Source organism: Sander vitreus, chromosome 7, assembly GCF_031162955.1.
Source record: "Sander vitreus isolate 19-12246 chromosome 7, sanVit1, whole genome shotgun sequence".
NCBI classification, from domain to species: Eukaryota; Metazoa; Chordata; class Actinopteri; order Perciformes; family Percidae; genus Sander; species Sander vitreus.
In genome coordinates this window covers 24,387,117-24,406,220 of record NC_135861.1, presented here as the reverse complement: position 1 = coordinate 24,406,220, position 19,104 = coordinate 24,387,117, and the positions used below count along the sequence as shown (strand labels likewise).

The window sequence follows — 19,104 nt, the reverse complement described above, 5'->3', positions numbered from 1 at the left end:
CATGGGTAAAAAAAATCACTGGGTTACCAATCAAACCCAAAATAATGGGTTGCTTTTAACCCTGTGTTAGTGTTATTCTGTATTTTTTTATATCATTGTTGCCGGTGTTCAACAAAACAAGCTCAAGTTTGACCTTAAAACTGATTTATTGTTTAGTTGTATAAAACATTGTGCACATGATATTCAAAACTTCAAAGGATATACTATTACCAATCTGTAACAAATAGTTCTATGTAGGTTTAAAAAGAGCTAGAGTAGATCATAACAGGTTGCAACCATATTTTATTTTGGATATAACCCAATAGTTAGACAATAACACAAACACTGGGCCAAAAGAGCCCATTGTATCGGGGTTGAAAGGAGAGCCAGGATATTCTTAAAGGTTTCAACCAAATCACGCATCAAAGACAGAAAATGTTGAACTGAAGTATCAAATATTTATACACTATATCCACTTGAGGAATTACAAAGGGTACTGTAGTCTTCAAACTGTGGGGGCCTCCCTCAGCTGGAGGCCCTGGGTAATCAGTGCCACTATTCACCCCACAACAACACCCAGAATAATATGGGTTGTCTAGTCTATTGTGTGTCTGGCTCTTTCTCTCCTCTTTGACTGAGTGTGAAGCCCTGCAGGTCCTGCATCATGTCTCTCCTATGTTCTGACTGTAACTCAGTCTGCTTTTCATATGTCTCTAAGAAAATGTCTTGTAAATGCTGGCAAATTCTGTCTCCTACTCAAGTTATGTCTGCCTTCAATTATCATCATGCCATGTAAAGGCTTTATTTTTTAAGTCTGTGCTTTCCAGCAGAAGCACATCTGCATGATATATTTGCATTAGTGAAATGCAGACTCAAACCAGTTCAGCAGAGTAAGGCGAATGCAAATATTGAACTTGGATTTCCATTTTGTAATAGAAAGTTCCCTCCCAGTGGGAACTACAACACTGCGCGTCTCAAGCTATATACTGCCCCCATGTGGTAGATAGGAGTGCACCGAGAGGACCAAACTTGGTGAGCAGAGAGAAGAGTGAGGGGCCGATGAAGAGAAGAGCAGCAAAGTCAGGTCAGTCTGTCTGCACAGGAAACGGAGTGACACATGAGAGTCGACAGAGTCTCCAGGTTTGTTTTGATTTGGGTGCAATAACTGTATGATTGAACTGCTAAGAGGATGAGAGAAGAAATGCAAGATGTAGTCTAGGCTATACATGATCAACAATGCAATGAGTGCATGATTTGGTGTCGTTTTGGTGCAAAAGTGGACTTTTGTCTTTTTGAATCACAAAGTAGATGAAGTGGTGAAGCGACCTGCCAGATGATTAAGTAAAACAGCTATATATTCTAAAGAAAATACATTTTTATGATTGAACTTTACACAATCAGTGGCTTAGAATACTCTCAGCGCGTATAGCGGTTTTTACATATACAGGGAGTTTGATCCCTTGAACATCATGATGATTATAATAATAATAATAATTGAACATTTGTTGATTTTGTCCTCTCGTGCAACAATAACTGCTTTCCCTGCATTTGTGTGAAATTTGCACATAATTGAGAATAATTCACCTTGATTCAGATTGTCTCAGTCTAATAATATTTTTAAAAGATATAGGCTATATTTATTGATGTAGTACAGTCAAGTGTTATGTAAAGTTATTATGTCTCTAAAATGTAATAAAGCATAACACTCACTGCTGCAGGTCGCAGCTATGCAAACACAGATTTTGAGTTACACGAAGGTTAACTCAAAATCAGTGTTTGCATTTACTCAAAATAAACTGCAACGATAACCACGTTGATTAACAATTATTGAAGGATATTAAAAACGTAAGACTCAAGTTTCACTGCGCGAGCAAACAAGGGCTGTGTAAAATCCTCCTCAGATGTTGTAGCCATAGACAGTAAAGGTTGTAGCCAATGAAAACCATGCTGACATTGACAGCCGAGGTGCATCCTGGTACTCGTATTTCGTTCGTCGCGTGCAGCGCGTTAGTATCGCTATGCTAGCTGCTGTGGGGGACTACAGAGCTCCGGGTCGTGGACAGAGGTGGCTTTCGTTGACAGCGGCTGGTACTGAGCGAAGTACGGCGGCACAGAATATCGTCCGTCTGGGTTTCTTTTAGGGGTTTAACGTTTCCAAAAGTTGACATCTGCAAGGATGCAGTCTGAATCGGGGATAGTTCCCGACTTCGAGGTTGGAGAGGAGTTCAAAGAGGAACCTAAAACGTATTACGAATTGAAGAGTCAACCCTTGAAAAACAGGTCAGTTCTTTAGCTGTAGACAGTTATTTCCCATGCTGGAGCGGTTTTGGTGTTTAGGTGATAATTAGGCTGCAGACTTTCGGAGTTGTTGTCCGGGGTCCGTGCATGTTTAAGGAGGGTTCTCCACTGAGGATATTTGAGCTTGTCCCGGGCGCTGAGCTCCGGACTGGATCCAACTTGCCTCCCATACAGTCTCCTTATGGTTATCCTGCTGGCGTCAAGTTATGCAACACTTGGGTGTTGTCTTGTCAACATCAACTTCAAATATTAGCTTATAGAGGAGCAGACAGGTCACTTAGATGAGATGCTGCTCAGCCATTTTTGATGGTTGATGTGCTGCTAAAGCTGATGGGTGGGTTGATGTTTAGATTCTCCTTAAACATATTTTATAGGCTGAATATCTCTGCGTGACAATGTGCATGGAAAATGCAGCCTGCACGATAACGATGGCTGGTTTGATTAGTCAATATTATATTGTGTTCCTGTTTTAGTTAAGTACGTTGTGGTCCAATGCCTAAAATCCATCTACAGTGAAAATGATACAGAAGCTTCTTGTGGTGATGCTTGTCATACACTGCAAAATGTTTACAGATGATATAGGCTTATAGATGTCCTCCGGCCTAGACCCTTGTATAAGCTGGTTCTAATTAGTAGTGTAAAGACACAAAATCTGCTTTTGAATCAAGTGTTGGCCTGTGTATTTAAATCAAGAGCTGACAAATTAATTATTATAGTAATTAGTATAGTTATCTTTGGAGAAAGTGATCTAAATCCTGACAAAACAAACCACGTTCATAGAAAATAAATGTTGCAGGACATGAACACAAACACAAACGTATCAGAAAGCTATTTTCAGGCCTCTCCAAACAGTCAACATTGAGCTGAGTCAGGTCTATGTGGTCTGATTTGACCTTTCATCCTTTTTCTGGAAGTACTACAAAGTAAGTCTGATGTGTCTGTTTGATGTCATATTCAGAGGCTATTTGTGCAGTCAAATAACTTACCAATCGGTCCATGGATCTTAGGAATTGATTGAAGGAACAGTTTAACATTTTGGATAATACGCTTATTTGCTTTCTTCCAGAGAGTTAGACAAGAAGATTGATACCACTCCTGTGTCTGTCAGTTGAATCTGAAGCTGGATCTAGGAGACAATTAGCTTAGCTTAGCATAAAGACTGGAAACAGGGAAACAGCTGGCCTGGCTATGTACAAAAGGTAACAAAATCAGCCTTCCAGCACCTCACAGTGATAACAAGTCTCTAATAAAAACTACCACTTGTAATTTTTTACACTTCAGTTTTTGCACGAATTAAACAAACAAGATCTAATATGTTAATGAATTAGCTTTAGGAGGTGTCAGAAGGAGGTTAGCTGTTTCCCTCTGTTTCCAGTAGTTATACTAAGCTAAGCTAAACAGCTGTAGCTTCATATTTAATGGACAGACATGAGTGGTATCAATCTTTTTATCTAACTCTCGGCAAGTAGTATTTCCAAAAATGTCAAACTATTCCTTTAAGGAAAAGAGAGTATGAACTCATTCAGTGCTCTTCTGACAGAGACCTGCAATAGTTTAATCATTTAATGGAAGCATTTTGACCTCAGTTTAAAAAAGGTGTGCTTAATATAGATATATAACAGGATATTTTGAGTTATTGGCTAACAAAACAAACAAAACCAGGTTTATTTTTAGTTATGACGAAAAACATGACTCCCTATTTTGTGTGATTTTGAATACATTATGCAACACTTTTTTAGCTGTGATCCAACTGGGAAGTTGTGAAACTCACCACTTTGCCCCTAAGATGATGACGACGACGACGACAATACATCTATTAACAGAATGGATGTCTCATTATCTGTATTTTGTGTCTACACGTCTCCGTTATGTTGTTCAGTGGTAGTAATACATGGCTTCATTGTCAGGGTGAGACATACAGAGGACAGTACACCACTGTGTTTAGACAGAGCTCTTATTGCAGATGTTTGGTAGACTCCTGTTATTTCTTTCCCCCTCTGGACATTGGAGTTTATCTCCTTTTCTCTTAATTCAGCCAAAACACCAGTTTGGGGAGAAAAATAACTGTCATCATGCACAGCCCTAACCTTTAACCCAGTTCTGCATTTTTTAAACTAATTTCTTCATTAGTGAAATGTCATTATACTGTTACACATACAAGGGCTGAATCTGAGCTGTGTTGTGTTGTTGCTGGTAGAGCAGCGGTGGCTGTCTCAGTATAAGTGAATAACCACAGTTTATTTCATGTCATGCCATTTCCTTTGGAATATGTGAAGTTGTCTGAAAAGTTGTTTCGATTGAAGGTATCCTACTTCCTCTTCCCATCACATGAGGATGATCCAGCATAATAATAGTCACGGTGACTGCGTTATGAGACTTGTTGCGCAAAATGGATATAATTAGTCTGATTGATTATTGATGTGTATGATGTATTGTCATGGCTAACCCCACTGTTTCTAAATTTAAAATATGAAGTGTGAGAAATTGTCATTTTCGAATATATATTCGTTTCCTTGCTATCTCCTTGTCAGCTTGACAGAGCGCTCAGACTGCTGCAGATGATGTGCCAGACTTTTTGTGCCAAACATAGACGTGAGACAGCTGGTGAAACTAGTCTTCTATGCAGTGTAAATAAGCTGAATAAATTTAGCTGTGTATGTGTTATATTTAAAACTCAGATTTGGGGGATTGTTATTTGAAGGCATACTTGGCATGCAAAGTCAGATTGTGGCTGAAAGTCTTATGCTTTCTAATGCATGGGACAAATTGTGACAGAAGCTGGATATTCTTCAAAAGTTTCATATCAATCCAGAAATGATCTCAGGTATTGAACGGATGACAGAGTTTTTTGCATCAGCATTAAGAATAGACTGAATACTGAATGTAAACTTTCTACAATAACTTTTTTTCATTTCATACAAGCCAGACCTTTGAAGTTTAATATTGTTTAATGCTGTATTCGTGCATGAGCTCTGCCTAAAAATATTCAGAGATTTCAAGATTTGTATTTACATCAGGAGATATTTGAAAGAATAGACAAAGAAGACTGATAATGTGATCAAACATTCAATGACAACTTTCAATACTTGACAGGTTGCTACAGATGCAAGTCGGTCTGTATTTAGAAAGTATTGAGGTTAAATACTCTTATTTCAATATGGCTTGGCATCAGATTTATCACTTTAAAATACTGAACATATTGCAATATCAAATACATGGTTATCATACTTTTGTAGTAGGTTCTAGATTGGCTATAAACCTGTGTCAAGATTTGTTTTTCTGAAATTGAGAATAGAATAGAATTACATTTAGATGAACCCGTGACCGAAAGCTGAGTCAGAGTGTGAGGGTTATGCAAGTTGGTGTTGGTAACAGCTTGTTCCTGTAGGGAATACCAGACATGATGCCTGAGGGTGAAGGGTTTCATCCATGCGGTGATCTAAGATGGACCGGCGAGCTTAATGACAAAGACAGGTGTTGTGGCTGCTGTAAAAGTCGTTTTGACCGACTTGTTCTGCAGGCATGAACACTTGACTGTGTCTCAATCTCTTCTGTGGCTTTTTCAAGCACATGTCTGCCTTACACTTTGAAAATCTTCAAATACTTCAGATTTATTTTGCTTTGCTTTATGAGTATTAATAATAGCAATATGTGATCTTTGTCAGCCTCTGTTGGTGACCAGTAGGGACTGCAACAACACTATAAAACGCCATGTCCTATACAGGTCACATCCTGCCTGATGCAACATATTGTAGGTAACTATTATTTAAATCAGTGAGTCTGATCTGAATAATGCTTTCTCAAGAACCTCTCAGAACCTCAAAGACACTCTGTTTACTTTCACGTATTGACAAGGAGAAGGAGCAAATCCTTACGTTGAGACCAGTTCAATTTTGTAATTTTTGCTTGAAAATTACTTAGATGTTGGATTAGCTTATTCTTCTAAATATGGTGATTATATGAGTACATTGACCGTTGCTTTCTGCGTGAAAAGAGAGCTTGCACATCCTCCACTGTTCAGCATTTGAAAAAAATAAAGACATTAGTCAAAAACTCTATAGCCTAACAATCAGCTTAAATTGTAAGCCTAGCCTAGTTGTGAAAAAAGCAGAGGGGGCAATGTTATTTTTGATCATGCACAAAAAAACTAAACAAACAATAATTAAATCCCCCTTGCAATACCCTGACTATAGTGCCACTCGGCCAGGCATGCCAAACACTTAAATATGCACTTCAATGGAAAACATAGCGCTTGCAAGCCGGAGAGCGGAGTTCACTTAGCAGTGAACAATTTCACCCAGGAAACGCTGGTGTCCAAACCATGATCTTTTTCCTAAACTTAACTAGTCATTTCCACATGATGCCAACTTTTTCTGGCTAAACTCCACTACCATGGCCCCTGAAAGGACCGTCCTCTGGCGGTTCCTGTAGCCGACTCACAGTCACCTATTGGCGGCTAAACAACTGCCGCTGGTAGCCGCCGTCCCGGAGCTCTGTATTGGCTAAAGACAACCAGCGACTGCCACTCAGATTTTATCGTTCTATCGCACTATAGAATGTTCACGTTACAGTGCTTTACTAGATTTAGATTAAAATTAGGGCTGTCAAACGATAAATTTTTTTAATCGCGATTAATCGCTGAAGTTCTATAGTTAATCGCGATTAATCGCGTATTTTATCACATGATTAAAATTCTATTATTTTGCATTTCAGAACAGATTTTAAGTACATATTAACAATCGAACGCAATTCTTACCAGTGTATCTTGATTGGGAATCAAATGAATGCAAAGAAAGTTACTTTATGAACTTGATTTTAAGATTTGTAATTATGTATTTACTGTAAACAAAAGAAAAATGTGTGAATCTGTCATTATTGCACAATTCCTCCAAGTACCTAACTAAAAAACTAAAAATTCCTATCCTTACCAGAGTCAATCTAGTGTTTAGTAACTCCTAAATAATGTTGATTACTCACTGACGTCCAGTGATCACCGGTTAATGAGACAGCGTTTGCAGCACTTTGCAGCTGTTCCAGTTTGGCTGCTTTCTCCGTGTCATACAGGCTGTGTATCCGTGAAAACTACTGTCCCCCTCAACGGCAACGAGACAGGTCAACCGTAGTACGTCTTTAAGACCCGAGTCCTCTACGATGCTGACAGGTCTGCAGTTAGTTGCCACCCGTTTCGCAAGAGCTGTAGTAATTTTTTGGGATATGGTTTCATCCACAGGTCGGCAAGTAGCACTCTCTCCAAAATAGTGCTTTGCCTGAGTGGGTAGCATGCTAGCGGGTAGCATCACATTAACTGTACTACTATGCTTAGCTCCGTAGGTGGTAGCTCAAGCTTGACGTGCTTCGGTGATATTTTAATTTGCCTTTATGTGCATATGGCTTTCGACTTGTCTACGAGCCGTCCGGGAGTTTTGGAAAATAAAAAACGCCATTCAGGATTTCATTGCTGCTGTCTTTCTCCATCATGCCTGCAGCCTGCAATAGCAGGTTGTGTTACGAGGAAGTGGCAGCTTGATGATAAGTAACGGTGCTGCAAAATAGTAGCCTGTTAGGCACGACGCAAAGCCGAGTGAAGTGTAAAATAAATTAATAAATGCCGGCATGCGATTAATGCGATTCAAATTTTTTATCGCATCGCGATTAACATGTTAACGCTAACAGCCCTAATTAAAATATTATTTTATAAATATTTATATTTTAGGTATATATATATATATATATATATATATATATATATATATATATATATATATATATATATGGGCTATTGGTGAAGTAGCATTGATCACTTTGAGGGGGAGGGATACATTTTGTCCCCACTGGGGATAAAAAATAATTCAGCAGTGGCAGGGATATGTAGACCAGAAAGGGGGAAATCCCAAGCATCCCCCCCTGTCATATCGCACCCTGTGAAGGTATATACTCTTCCCTTCACCCTTGAGATGGTCACAACTCATATATAACTCTATAAAACCCTTTCAGATGCACTTTGGTAAATTTTGCATGCAGGTCAGGAAAAATTACACAGTTAAATTATTTTTTCATGGTGTGTGTGTTGCTGTGAGTCATGTTTTTGCAGCAATGAATGGGTTCCTTTACAATGTGAGAATGTGTTGGTTGTCTGTTATTGTCGCATTCTAGGAAAATCAAGGACGAATTAAAGCTGCAAGCAGCGTTGGATGGGCCCTCGCGCCTCCTTGCGTGTTGGGGTTACTGGCTGACGCCGCTCCTTGCGGTCGTGCATTTGCGCGGCATTCAGACACTGCAAATCGTCACCATGAAAAGGGAACTCTCTGCTGAGTTCAGTCATATCTCACACAAGACTCTACGTAATACAGTTCATTAGCTGTGAAAGGGGGCATGGCTAAAGTATAGGGGGCGGGCCAAACCATGACCAATGAAAAAGGAAGTCTGTGCTGAGTTCAATGATATCTCACACAATAGTCTACATCAAACAGGTCATTAGTTATTAAAGGGGGCGTGGCTTAAGCATATGGGGCAGGGCAAATGGTCACCAATTAAAAAGGAACTCTTTGCTGATTTCAATGACACCTCACACAAGACTCTACCTTAAACAGTTCACAAGTTATGAAAGAGGGCGTGGCCTGAGCACATGGGCGTGGTTAAAGTATAGGGGCCGGCTCAGTATCACATGTGGACCACACATTATAAGTTTCATGTAAATCGGATGATGTTTGTCACGCTGATTTTCTGTTGCCAGCCGGGGGCACTATGACCAAAAGTAAATTTTTGCTTATAGATGTCCTCAGGCCTGGACCCTTGTCAATCGTGAGAAATTTCAGCCAAATTGGACAACGTACACTCAAGTTACAACAACTTCTTCGTTCATCGATAAATGCTCAAAATGGCCGCCATGCCCACACTGTTGGACGAAAACTCAAGCTTTTAATAACTTTTCATCGTAAAGGTCTTGAGATGGCGCAAAACGAATTTGAAGTTGATCGGATGAAATCTCTAGGAGAAGATCAATAAAGTATAGCACCTTGACTTTTAGGCCTACTTCCTGTTGCCACTAGGGGGCGCTATCACTTTGAGTCAATATCGGCCTGTAGATGTCGTCAGGGTTGGAATCTTATGAATCCTGAAAAGTTTTAAGCCAATTGGTCAATGTATACTCAAGTTACACCCACTTCCTGTTTTGATGGCCACCTACAGGAAGTTGGTCCTCTATAACTTGCGCATTTGTTGCGCTATTACAATTCTTTTAATAACTTTTCATCATTAACGTCTTAAGATGGCACAGACCAAATTTGAAGTCGATCAGATGAAATCTCTAGGAGGAGTTCGTTAAAGTACGACGTGTGGAAATGGCCAAAATCGCACTAATTTCGAACTTTCAATTAAAAATGGCGGACTGCCTGTTGGTTTTTAGGGTATGGCTCCAATGAGCTTTTTTGTACGTCTTGACATGCTATATATGTGTACCACGCTTTGTTAGTCTACGTTAAACGTACTGCAGGAGCTCAATTTTTTAAATTTTGTAGGGGCTGCTAGCGAGCCATTTTTGTGCGCCTATTCCCGAAACCCTTAAAATATCAATTTCTTTCACCAGGCCTGATGCGTGTACAACGTTTGGTGAATTTTTGAGTATGATAAGGTCCCCAAAAAGGCAATTCATTGTGCGGGAAAGGAAGAATAATAATTCCTTCAGTTTCAATAGGGCCTTCAGCGCTGTCGGCGCTCGGGCCCTAATTAGCCTCTAAGAGTTTCAGGATGAAATTTTTTTGTGTTTGTACAACATCCTTATTTTCATGAACCTGAAAACCTTATGGACTCACTTCACTTGCCAAAGGAAAGTGTATGAAATCCTCCAGCATTGGATGCTCTGTTTTCTCCATGTTGTAGCACAGAGGGAGGAGGTTCGGAGCAGGCCGTCCTGTTGAAATGGGAATTATGAAGGTCACAGAATGTAATTACAGAAATAAGACCCAGCAAGTTCAAGTTACCATACCCGTCCTGGAACTTCCTGGAAAGAACCTGATTAACTAACTATAAATCAAGGACACTCTGTGAGTGTGTGTCTCTCACATGCGCAGTACAGCAGCGGGGGCGGGGAGTTGCTACATCGAGTTGCTACATCCCTAGAAGGCTTATTGATTGTGGTCCACCGGCTACCGATGTCGTGCCAAACAGTGGTCATCTGCCGAAACTGATTGCTGTCAACCCTACATGCAAATTATGAAATTAATCGTACACAAACACAATGTTAGATGAATGCCCAGTATGTAAGTGAGTTAACAGTGAACAATACAATGACACGGTGGCTTCATCTGTTGTTAAAACTGCCAAAAAGAGCATCAGCCCTGGAGGGAATGTCTCCTCTGTGCTTCTCGTCCACGGTCTGGGAGCCCGAAACAGAAAAGGTGTAACACACGCTTTTAGTTAGATAAAGTTATGAAAAATAAAAACTGGGAACCAAGGATTCGGCCCCTTCCAAACAGGCACACTCCAAACGGGCACTGCACTAGTCTCTTTGGATGCACTAACCGCTCGCCCTGTTTTGTTTTGCTCTTGCGTCTGAAGCTATGAATCTCTCTAGCAGTGTTGTTAGATAGTGTTTAGACCATTTAGAATTTGTACCTAGAGCTACCTAGAGTATTAGAGCTGGGCGACATAGAGAAAATGATATATCACAATATTTTTGACCAAATACCTTGATGTCAATATTCTATCTATTCTATTGTAGGGTTGACATTTGATGCATTCACAAATTATTTACACAATGAGATTTGTGATAAATAATCATCAGTAATGCAGATGAAATGACAATGTGGTTTAAGTTAGAACAGTCCGGTAAGTTCAGAACATTGCATCACTTTACTGTAATGCAGCTTGTAAAACCAGAAAAAGACAACACGTATGCCCTATTATAATATTAGGATATCCAAAACCTAAGACGTTATCTAGTCTCATATCACAATATCAATATAATATCAATATATTGCCCAGCCCTAGTACCTACTATATGTTATATTTGACATTTATTTGATATTATGAAAAGGTGATTGTTTCGAAGGTTCTGGTTGGACAACATAGTAAAGCTAGAAGAGCACTCGGAGAGTGTAGACCTCAGCCAAGGCATGCCCTATTTCACAATGTTATTGCAGTGTGAATTTTCCCAGTCGGGAACTAATTTTCCCGAATGTTCCGACACTACATGAAACTAAATTAAAAAGAATTAATGTATCTGCCTTGTGATTGGGATCCGCTCCAAGATTTAATGGGTTCTTGTTTAGCCAATGCTACACCCTTCCAACAATATTCTTGACAATTGGGCCAGTAGTTTTTCTGGAATCCTGCTGACAGACAAACCAACAAACAGACAAACAAGAACCCAAAACATAACCTCCTTGGCAGCTATACTTACCAATTATAGGTTTATGGACAAGCAGCATTGTTAGTCACTGTAGACTTAGGTGGCAGGTGGCTGGTTTACCAGAGGGGCAGGTTTAGCTTCCCTAGGAGGAATTAACAGTTTCTCAAATAGATGTTATGCTGTTGGACATATCGATATTTAAGTATTTTGATGTTGTGACCCTTTTTGGGAGGAAAGAAGACATTTAAAGATGTCCCCTTTGGTTGATTTTGGGTTTTCTGACATTTTATACTATTATTCAAGAATTTATTTGGCAGATTAATCAGTTATAAAAGTAATCCCTTTACTGCTGCCATACTTGAATCACACACCTTTGTGTAGTGTGATATACTGCACAGTACATATGATATCAAACAGAAAGCCACACACATTTAGATGGGTTAACCAGTGTTCATTGTGAATCTCTCAATTGCATATCTGTGTATCTACAGATACTGTATATCCTTTACACTGCATACAGATATAAAATTGTCTGTATGATATATAATTGAGTTCACAATAAACCCTATTGGTCAATACACCTAAATATAGAAATGTCCATGTGTGTTTGATATTATATGTACCGCACAGTACAATGCACTATAAGAGCGTGTTATGCAAATATGCATGGCTGCAATTTACAATATCATTATTTCATAACATTTCATTATTGAATAATTGATGATTATTTTCTCGAATAATTGTTTAAAATGTTGGACATTTTGTAAAAACAAAAGTGCATTACCATTTCCCAAAGCCTAAGGGGACGTCTGCCAAATGTCTTGTTTTGTCCCAAAAATATTCAAAAAACTAAATATACTCAATTTACAATCACACAATTTGCTTTAAGACAAATGTTTGGCATGTTTGCTTGAAAATGACTTAAATCTAATAAATTAGTTTTATTTAAAATAGTTGCCAATTAATTTTCTGTCAGTCAACTAATTGATTAATCGATAAAGTGTCTTGGTTCTAGATACAAGGTTTATTATTGGTTTGGCCTGTCAAATGCAGGATGCACGTTTTGTATTTTGACAATATGCTGTGATGGTTTTGTTTGATGTTCATTTTGACTGTTTTTTTATGACCGTATAGTATTATGCAAACATTGTGTATTTAACTAGTCTTACTTATGTAAATATGGAGTAGTTTTCGTTAACTATTTACCTTGTCATAGTAGTTTGTGCAGTTGTTTTCTTCTCTCTGCCTCTCTCTCTCTCACCTCCCCCTGGTTGGAAAGCCAACATAATGGATGATCTAGACTTAACACTTGCATACAGATGCTTCCTATTATCAACGATTTGCTTGCTAGGAACCATCTCCTGGGGGGTGATGCCAGCTGCAGAACGCTGGGGTGTTGTGATCAGCAGGGGAGTGCGGGCGGATCAATGTACTGTCATGTAGGGTCGTCATAATCACTGAGCTGTGTTCCAGCTGGGAGGTTGAGCAGTCTGCCAGGAGGGCCTGATCTACTCTGTGAGGCACCTGCAGTCTGGTAGGGACAAACAAAAGGAGATGGGATCATCACAAGCAGCTTGTTGCGGGAGGGGTGTTTTTGGCTAGAGTCTAACATGAGATCTCGCTAGTTTGTCCTTTCACAATGTTTTTGCACTGCATTCCCTTTATAGCTATGTGATTTTCCTAAGTCACTGTGTATTCACACTTTATTTTCACCATATGCAATTACAGAATTATATGTCAGATGAAGTTCACTGAGCTAAGAGATGGAAGAGCAGCCCCTGGTGGGAGAATGGTTAAGAACTTGAATTATGTTTTATGTCTGGATTTCAGTGGTTGTTTCTTATATTATTTGGGGTACGATTGTCAACTTAATTTGAAGATATTTGAATCAATGACAGTGTGAACACAGGGTGTTCAAGTTGTTTTTATACCGGCATATTTATACTTTGCATACTTTGTTTGATATCACTATTATGCTAAAAGTAAGCATGTGTGTGATTGTATATACTGTAGTTCCTGTGCTACTCATGCTCAAGCCTCACATTTGAGAAGCTGGAACAAGCAAATGTTTGGCTCTTTTTGCTTAAAAAAAAAATGAGCTCATCAATTATCAAAATATTTGCTGATTGATTTTCTGTTGATTTTCTAATCGATTAATCGACTAATTGTTGCAGCTCTCCTGGACACAAGATGTCTAGTACTTCACTGAAGTGCGCCAATGTGACGTCAAAATGATGTAGATCGCGCTGCCAGGATTTTAAGTGCGCAACCTATTTTTTTCAGCGGCCCGCAACAAAGCCGAAACAGGAAGCATGGACGAGTTCGCGGAAAAACCGGATGCCAGGACTCTCAGAGTGACTGCAAGTCTCTCTTGTAAACTTACTGGGTTAAGTTGAGTTCTTTTATGGTGAATGAAAGGCTTGATCCGACGAAGTAGGTCATCGAATCAAATCGAAACATTGACGTCAATGCTGCCAGTTCTGCCGTTGTTTACCTTTTTCTTCTTCTTCTAGTCCGTAAAAATAGCAAAGTCAGTAGCCTTTTCCTCATTAGCGCCACCTCTGTTCAGGAGAAGACTGCAACTAGTATCACAACCACCACGCGCCAAGTATAAAGTTGCAGCGCTCCCATGACGTCACATTTGCGCACGACAGGTCGGCTGTGGCGAGTATACCGGACGTGTTAACCTCTATATATGTACGCCTGCTCTACCAACTGAGCTATCTGGGCGCCCAGCAAAAGCCATTTTTGAGAGGAGCTGGGGTCTCATTTATAAACGTGGCGTATGCAGAAAACGGGGCTGAAAATGTGCATATGCCACTTCCCACGCAAAGGTTGTGATTTATAAAAAAACAAACTTGACGGGAGAATGTGTGGTCCTCCACGCAAACTCGGACCCATACATATGTACATTTTGGAGACAAAATAGGAATTGGCGACGCAGACGGTGAGGTGGTGAACTGAAGTCAGACTGCAGAAAGTAAATGGGAATAATGATTACTCGTAATATTTTCAAGTATTGATGCCTCACGCACATTATTTCACTCCATATCATCCACCTTACCATGAAGATTAAATCCAGCAGTGTTATTTGCGCTTGTACTGAGTGATAATTGTTCCATAAACACCTCCAACTCAAATCTTAAATAAAAATGTGTTTTCTTAATGTTTAATCGGCGCTGTCTCGCCGTCACGTTGTCCACTACGGAGCGCAGGAGGAGGAGATGGCCTGAATCACAAATTGTTGTAAACATATAAATACTGCGGTGACCCCCGTGCGTAATACTGCATTATGGCACTGCAGGAGGACTAACCCCCAATGTAAGAATCAGGAGAAAAAAAGACTTCAGGGACCATGACGATGACTGGCTAATATGCCGATTTTGATTCCCTAAAGCTGAGCTCTTGGATCTATGTACTGAATAGGGTCCAGTAGAGAGGGCAATGCACCGGAAGCAGTCCGTCCCGGTCTAAATAAGCTACAGGTCCTCGCCACTCTGGGGGAAACCGGCTGTTTCCAGAGGGAAATGTCAGACAGCTAAGTGTTTTTTTTTTATAAATATTATATTTAATCTTCAACTTTATCACTAAGGCTTGTTTGGATATAATATATAGTTCTGTTAAATCTTATTATATAGGAGTGGTATATCGAAGCTGTCCCCGAGTGCCGTAATGCCTGCCGTTTTGGACGTATTAGTGTAGTTATAGATCAGGTTTCCCTACACTGGGCAAAAACTGGCCAAAATTATAATTCGAATTTGCAGCATTCCCTGAACGTCTGAGAAGTTTTTTGCTTTTTCTCTGCCAGTCATCATGATTCGGTGTAACAACTGCCAGTGTCATTCATATAGCTACTGATCAGCATTCACGAGGTGCTTTGCATTGATTATTTATGGTTAAAAATGGGCGTGTACAGGGCGGGATAAGAGGCTGATCTACGTATGCACACTTGTGGGTAATCTCTGATTTATAAAGGGAACATTGCTTACAGGTGTACGTACACACGGTTTTATAAATCTGACCTTTTTTTGGCTTTTGGGCGTACGTATACTTATAGTAAGGATCCTACGTATAGTTTTATAAATGAGACCCCTGGACTTTAAACTATTTTAAAATGAGATTATCTGAGAAATGCATAGTCACAAAGATGACAACAGCACTATTTTTACATCATGGAGTGTTTAACATTTTGGAGATACATGCAGTGACTAAAAGTCAGTTGCAGGCCGGCCTGTCCACTGAACAGTGACGACACACGTCTCCAAGTGAAACAGTGTCTGTGGCGTTTTAAAGCAGCGTGTTGATGAGCAGTGTGGGGTGGGTGCTTGCCCTCTCCTCTGCTCTGCTGTTGCACTGGACGGGGCTAGGCCTCTGCCTGGCACTCTGTGTGGCGATTGGAGATTCCAGGCCGGGTCCCGGAGCCTCCCCCCTCTGACACACTTTCAGCGCTGCACCACCAGCATGACTTTCATTGCTCTCCAAGGGCGGGTGGTGCACCTTCAGGAAATAAACAAACAAATATGGAAGCCATAGGAGTGCAAGTGTACAGACCCTGCTCATTTGACTGTGAGTATGGAGCCTCCGCATGCTGGCATGATTTTGGAGTTTATTGGTGTGTGTACAACACTATATGTACACATGAAGGACAGTGTGCACATGTGTGGGAAGTAAACAATCATAGCTTCAGCAGATTTTTACTTGTGTTAAATAGTTTGGGCTTAAACTGGTTCGAGTTAATAATCACCATCCTAATTAGTTGTTTAGTCAAACAAGCATAGACCTGATTGCATTTGGTTATTGATTTTTAATTAAGAAGTGAGCACCAATAAAGATTTTGTGTCACTTTGATGAATAACACTTGAATAGATACTCACATAAAGAGTTGTTTGTAAGAGTAAAATAGCTTTTAGATGAGGTTGTTGTTATACCATTATTGTCCATTAGGCAGAGCTATTAGCTCCAGTCTATTACCAGCAGTAGTATTAGTGGTGCAGTGTGTCTGTTCTAATCTGCACATTATTTTTCCTTTAACAGCTCAGTGTTTCGACTCTCATCAGACCTCTGTCGCTGCACTGAACATTGTCTCTTACCTTCTCTTGTCTCTGGATGCAAAGCTACTTCATTTCCCTGTTTTATGTCTGTCATTAAAACCTGCATCAAAGGATTGTTTGGCTAATAATGGAGTATGATGGAGTAGCGTAGTGAGCGGAATCAGAGGAATCATGAGTTTGGTGGGTGGGGCTCTTCAGCACTGTACAGCCATTGTTTTTTTTTCCTTCGAGATACACACAAACATGAGAGGAGGTGTGTGCACACACACACACACACAAGAGTGAAAAAGTTAAAAAGGACAAAAGAGCTTTCTATGTGTGCCAGTGGTCTGCTTGGCAAAAAGCCACGAGAGAGAGAGAGAGAGAGAGAGAGAGAGAGAGAGAGAGAGAGAGAGAGAGATCCTTTGTACAGTTTACACACATCAATCTGAAAATCAGGAATGTATAAAAAATCATGAGGTGCTATAACTCTCAATAGACCTCTGCTTTAAACCCCTGTCCTCTATTTGGAAACATGTTGGGATTAACTTCCTGTAATCATTCAAGTGTAGTTAAACTCCTCAGACCGTTGATGGGGTTGATATTGTAACAGTTATATTTAATTGATGTCAAGTACAGCCTGACTGATACATCAACCTGGTTGATTTTATTGGCCATTATTATCTCATCACAGATATATTGATATTGATGTACATGTCGGCTGATGGGTAGCAAGAATTTCCAGTACAGAAAGAAACAGATTAGTTTGAAGTCATTTAGAAACAGTGTCACCATTACATATTTTGTCCACCAGAGAGCACTGACAAGTTTATATTATAACAGACAGTAGACATTATAACCAAAGACTGTATGTAACATAGACATAGTTTCTGTGATGTCATCCATAGATTTCTGAAGAGCCAAAATAAGATTTTACCTGTAAAATGTCCCGCTCAGTACATATTATGTGGATTTATATTATTATTGATGCATTCATGTGTAAGCTTCACTTTAATGTTGCAGCTTGTAACGGCGGGGCTATTTAACCTACTTTATATACTGCTGGGTATACCTACTATTTATGCTGTAATAATATATCATCATTTGTATTACTTGATTGTATTTTGTATTAGTAATCAGAAACTGCAAAGTAGCTGTCAGATAAATGTAGTGCAGTAAGAACTACTTTATTTGCCTCAGAATTGTAGTGGGGGAGAGAAGTATAAAGTATGGAATAGAAATACTCAAGTAAATACAAGTATCTGAAAACTGTACTCAGTGTTTCCTTCAGGATTTTTTTTTAGCAGTGGGGGCAGGTCTGTCTGAACAACAACCCCACCCCCCAGTGCCCCGCCGCCAAATGTTTTACTTATGAAACGGAACTGACACTTCGCTGCAACACAAACAAATGCATGTATTCACCTCTATTCACACACAATGAGGCATATTTTCAATTGTGATTGATTGAGGAACTATAGGGCACTTAACATCTACAACAGGTCTACACGTAGAATAGACCCACCGCGGTGACGTTTTTGGTGGAGCTGTTCGTTTAATAGTCGACTCGGAAGAAAGAGAACGTTTTGACAATAAACTACATCAACACAACATCATGTGGAGTTAAACTGGGCGGGCCCAATAACCTCTGAATAGTTCTACTTGTTAAATTGCAATGTGAGCGGCAACCTCCTGCCGTGCATTATGTCGGCAGGATCATTTAAAAGGGGACCGCGTCTACATTTTTTGTACAGCCCTATTTCTGATACCGTGGTTTGCCATGCTGGGCCACCACTACAAAATCAACATAGAGGAAACACTGGTACTTTGTAATATGGTAAAGATCATGAAGCTGATATGAATATTTGTTATGGTAATGCCATCCGTATTTTAAGATTTTAGATTTTTATAGAACTTCAGTTTATTCTGACGGAAAACGAACAGGAAAATTAAATGAAACAATTGTTGTCTTGAAATTCCAACACTCAAACAGTGAAGGAGATTAAAGAAAGAAAGAAGCAAAGGATTCAGCTCTGGCAGTGGGAATGAACAACAGAAGCTGTTTTAACATTAGATCCAGTGACTTTAGTTTGAAATTTAGGGGGTGAGAGGAAACACAATTGCCCAAAGTCCCACGGACAACGGAATTATGCATGAACACTAAACCTGATCCTATGTACTGGGTGAAGTTTTACAAAGTTTTACAAAGTTTGAGGGACCCAGACTGCTGCAGTACTTTTAGCGACTGTAATTCAGTCATTAAATCTACTTGTTGATTGATTTATCCAGGATCAATAATCAGTTTATCTGCAGCCGCATTGTCTTCAGAAATAATGAGAGTTTATGTTAAAGTGGGTGTAATCTTTTAAGTGACCGTGGATAATGTTTTATGTTATACTGTTAGCATGTTTTTGTTCTTGTGCAGGGTTCAGTGGGTGTGGTATCAGACAA

General features: G+C 39.7%; 1 protein-coding gene across 3 annotated transcripts in view; it reads left to right on the top strand.

The window, feature by feature from the left end:
- Positions 1–1,998: 1,998 nt before the first annotated feature.
- Positions 1,999–19,104, top strand: part of LOC144521152 (microphthalmia-associated transcription factor-like) — a 35,166-nt gene continuing 18,060 nt past the window's right edge. For 2 of the 3 annotated variants that reach the window (XM_078255517.1, XM_078255516.1), the window contains exon 1: positions 1,999–2,259. In XM_078255517.1, the coding sequence (XP_078111643.1) occupies positions 2,156–2,259 (104 nt within the window). In that variant the 5' untranslated portion in view covers positions 1,999–2,155. Of the gene's footprint in view, positions 2,260–16,089; positions 16,204–19,104 lie in introns of those variants that run through there. The other variant, XM_078255518.1, reaches the window with a different exon arrangement.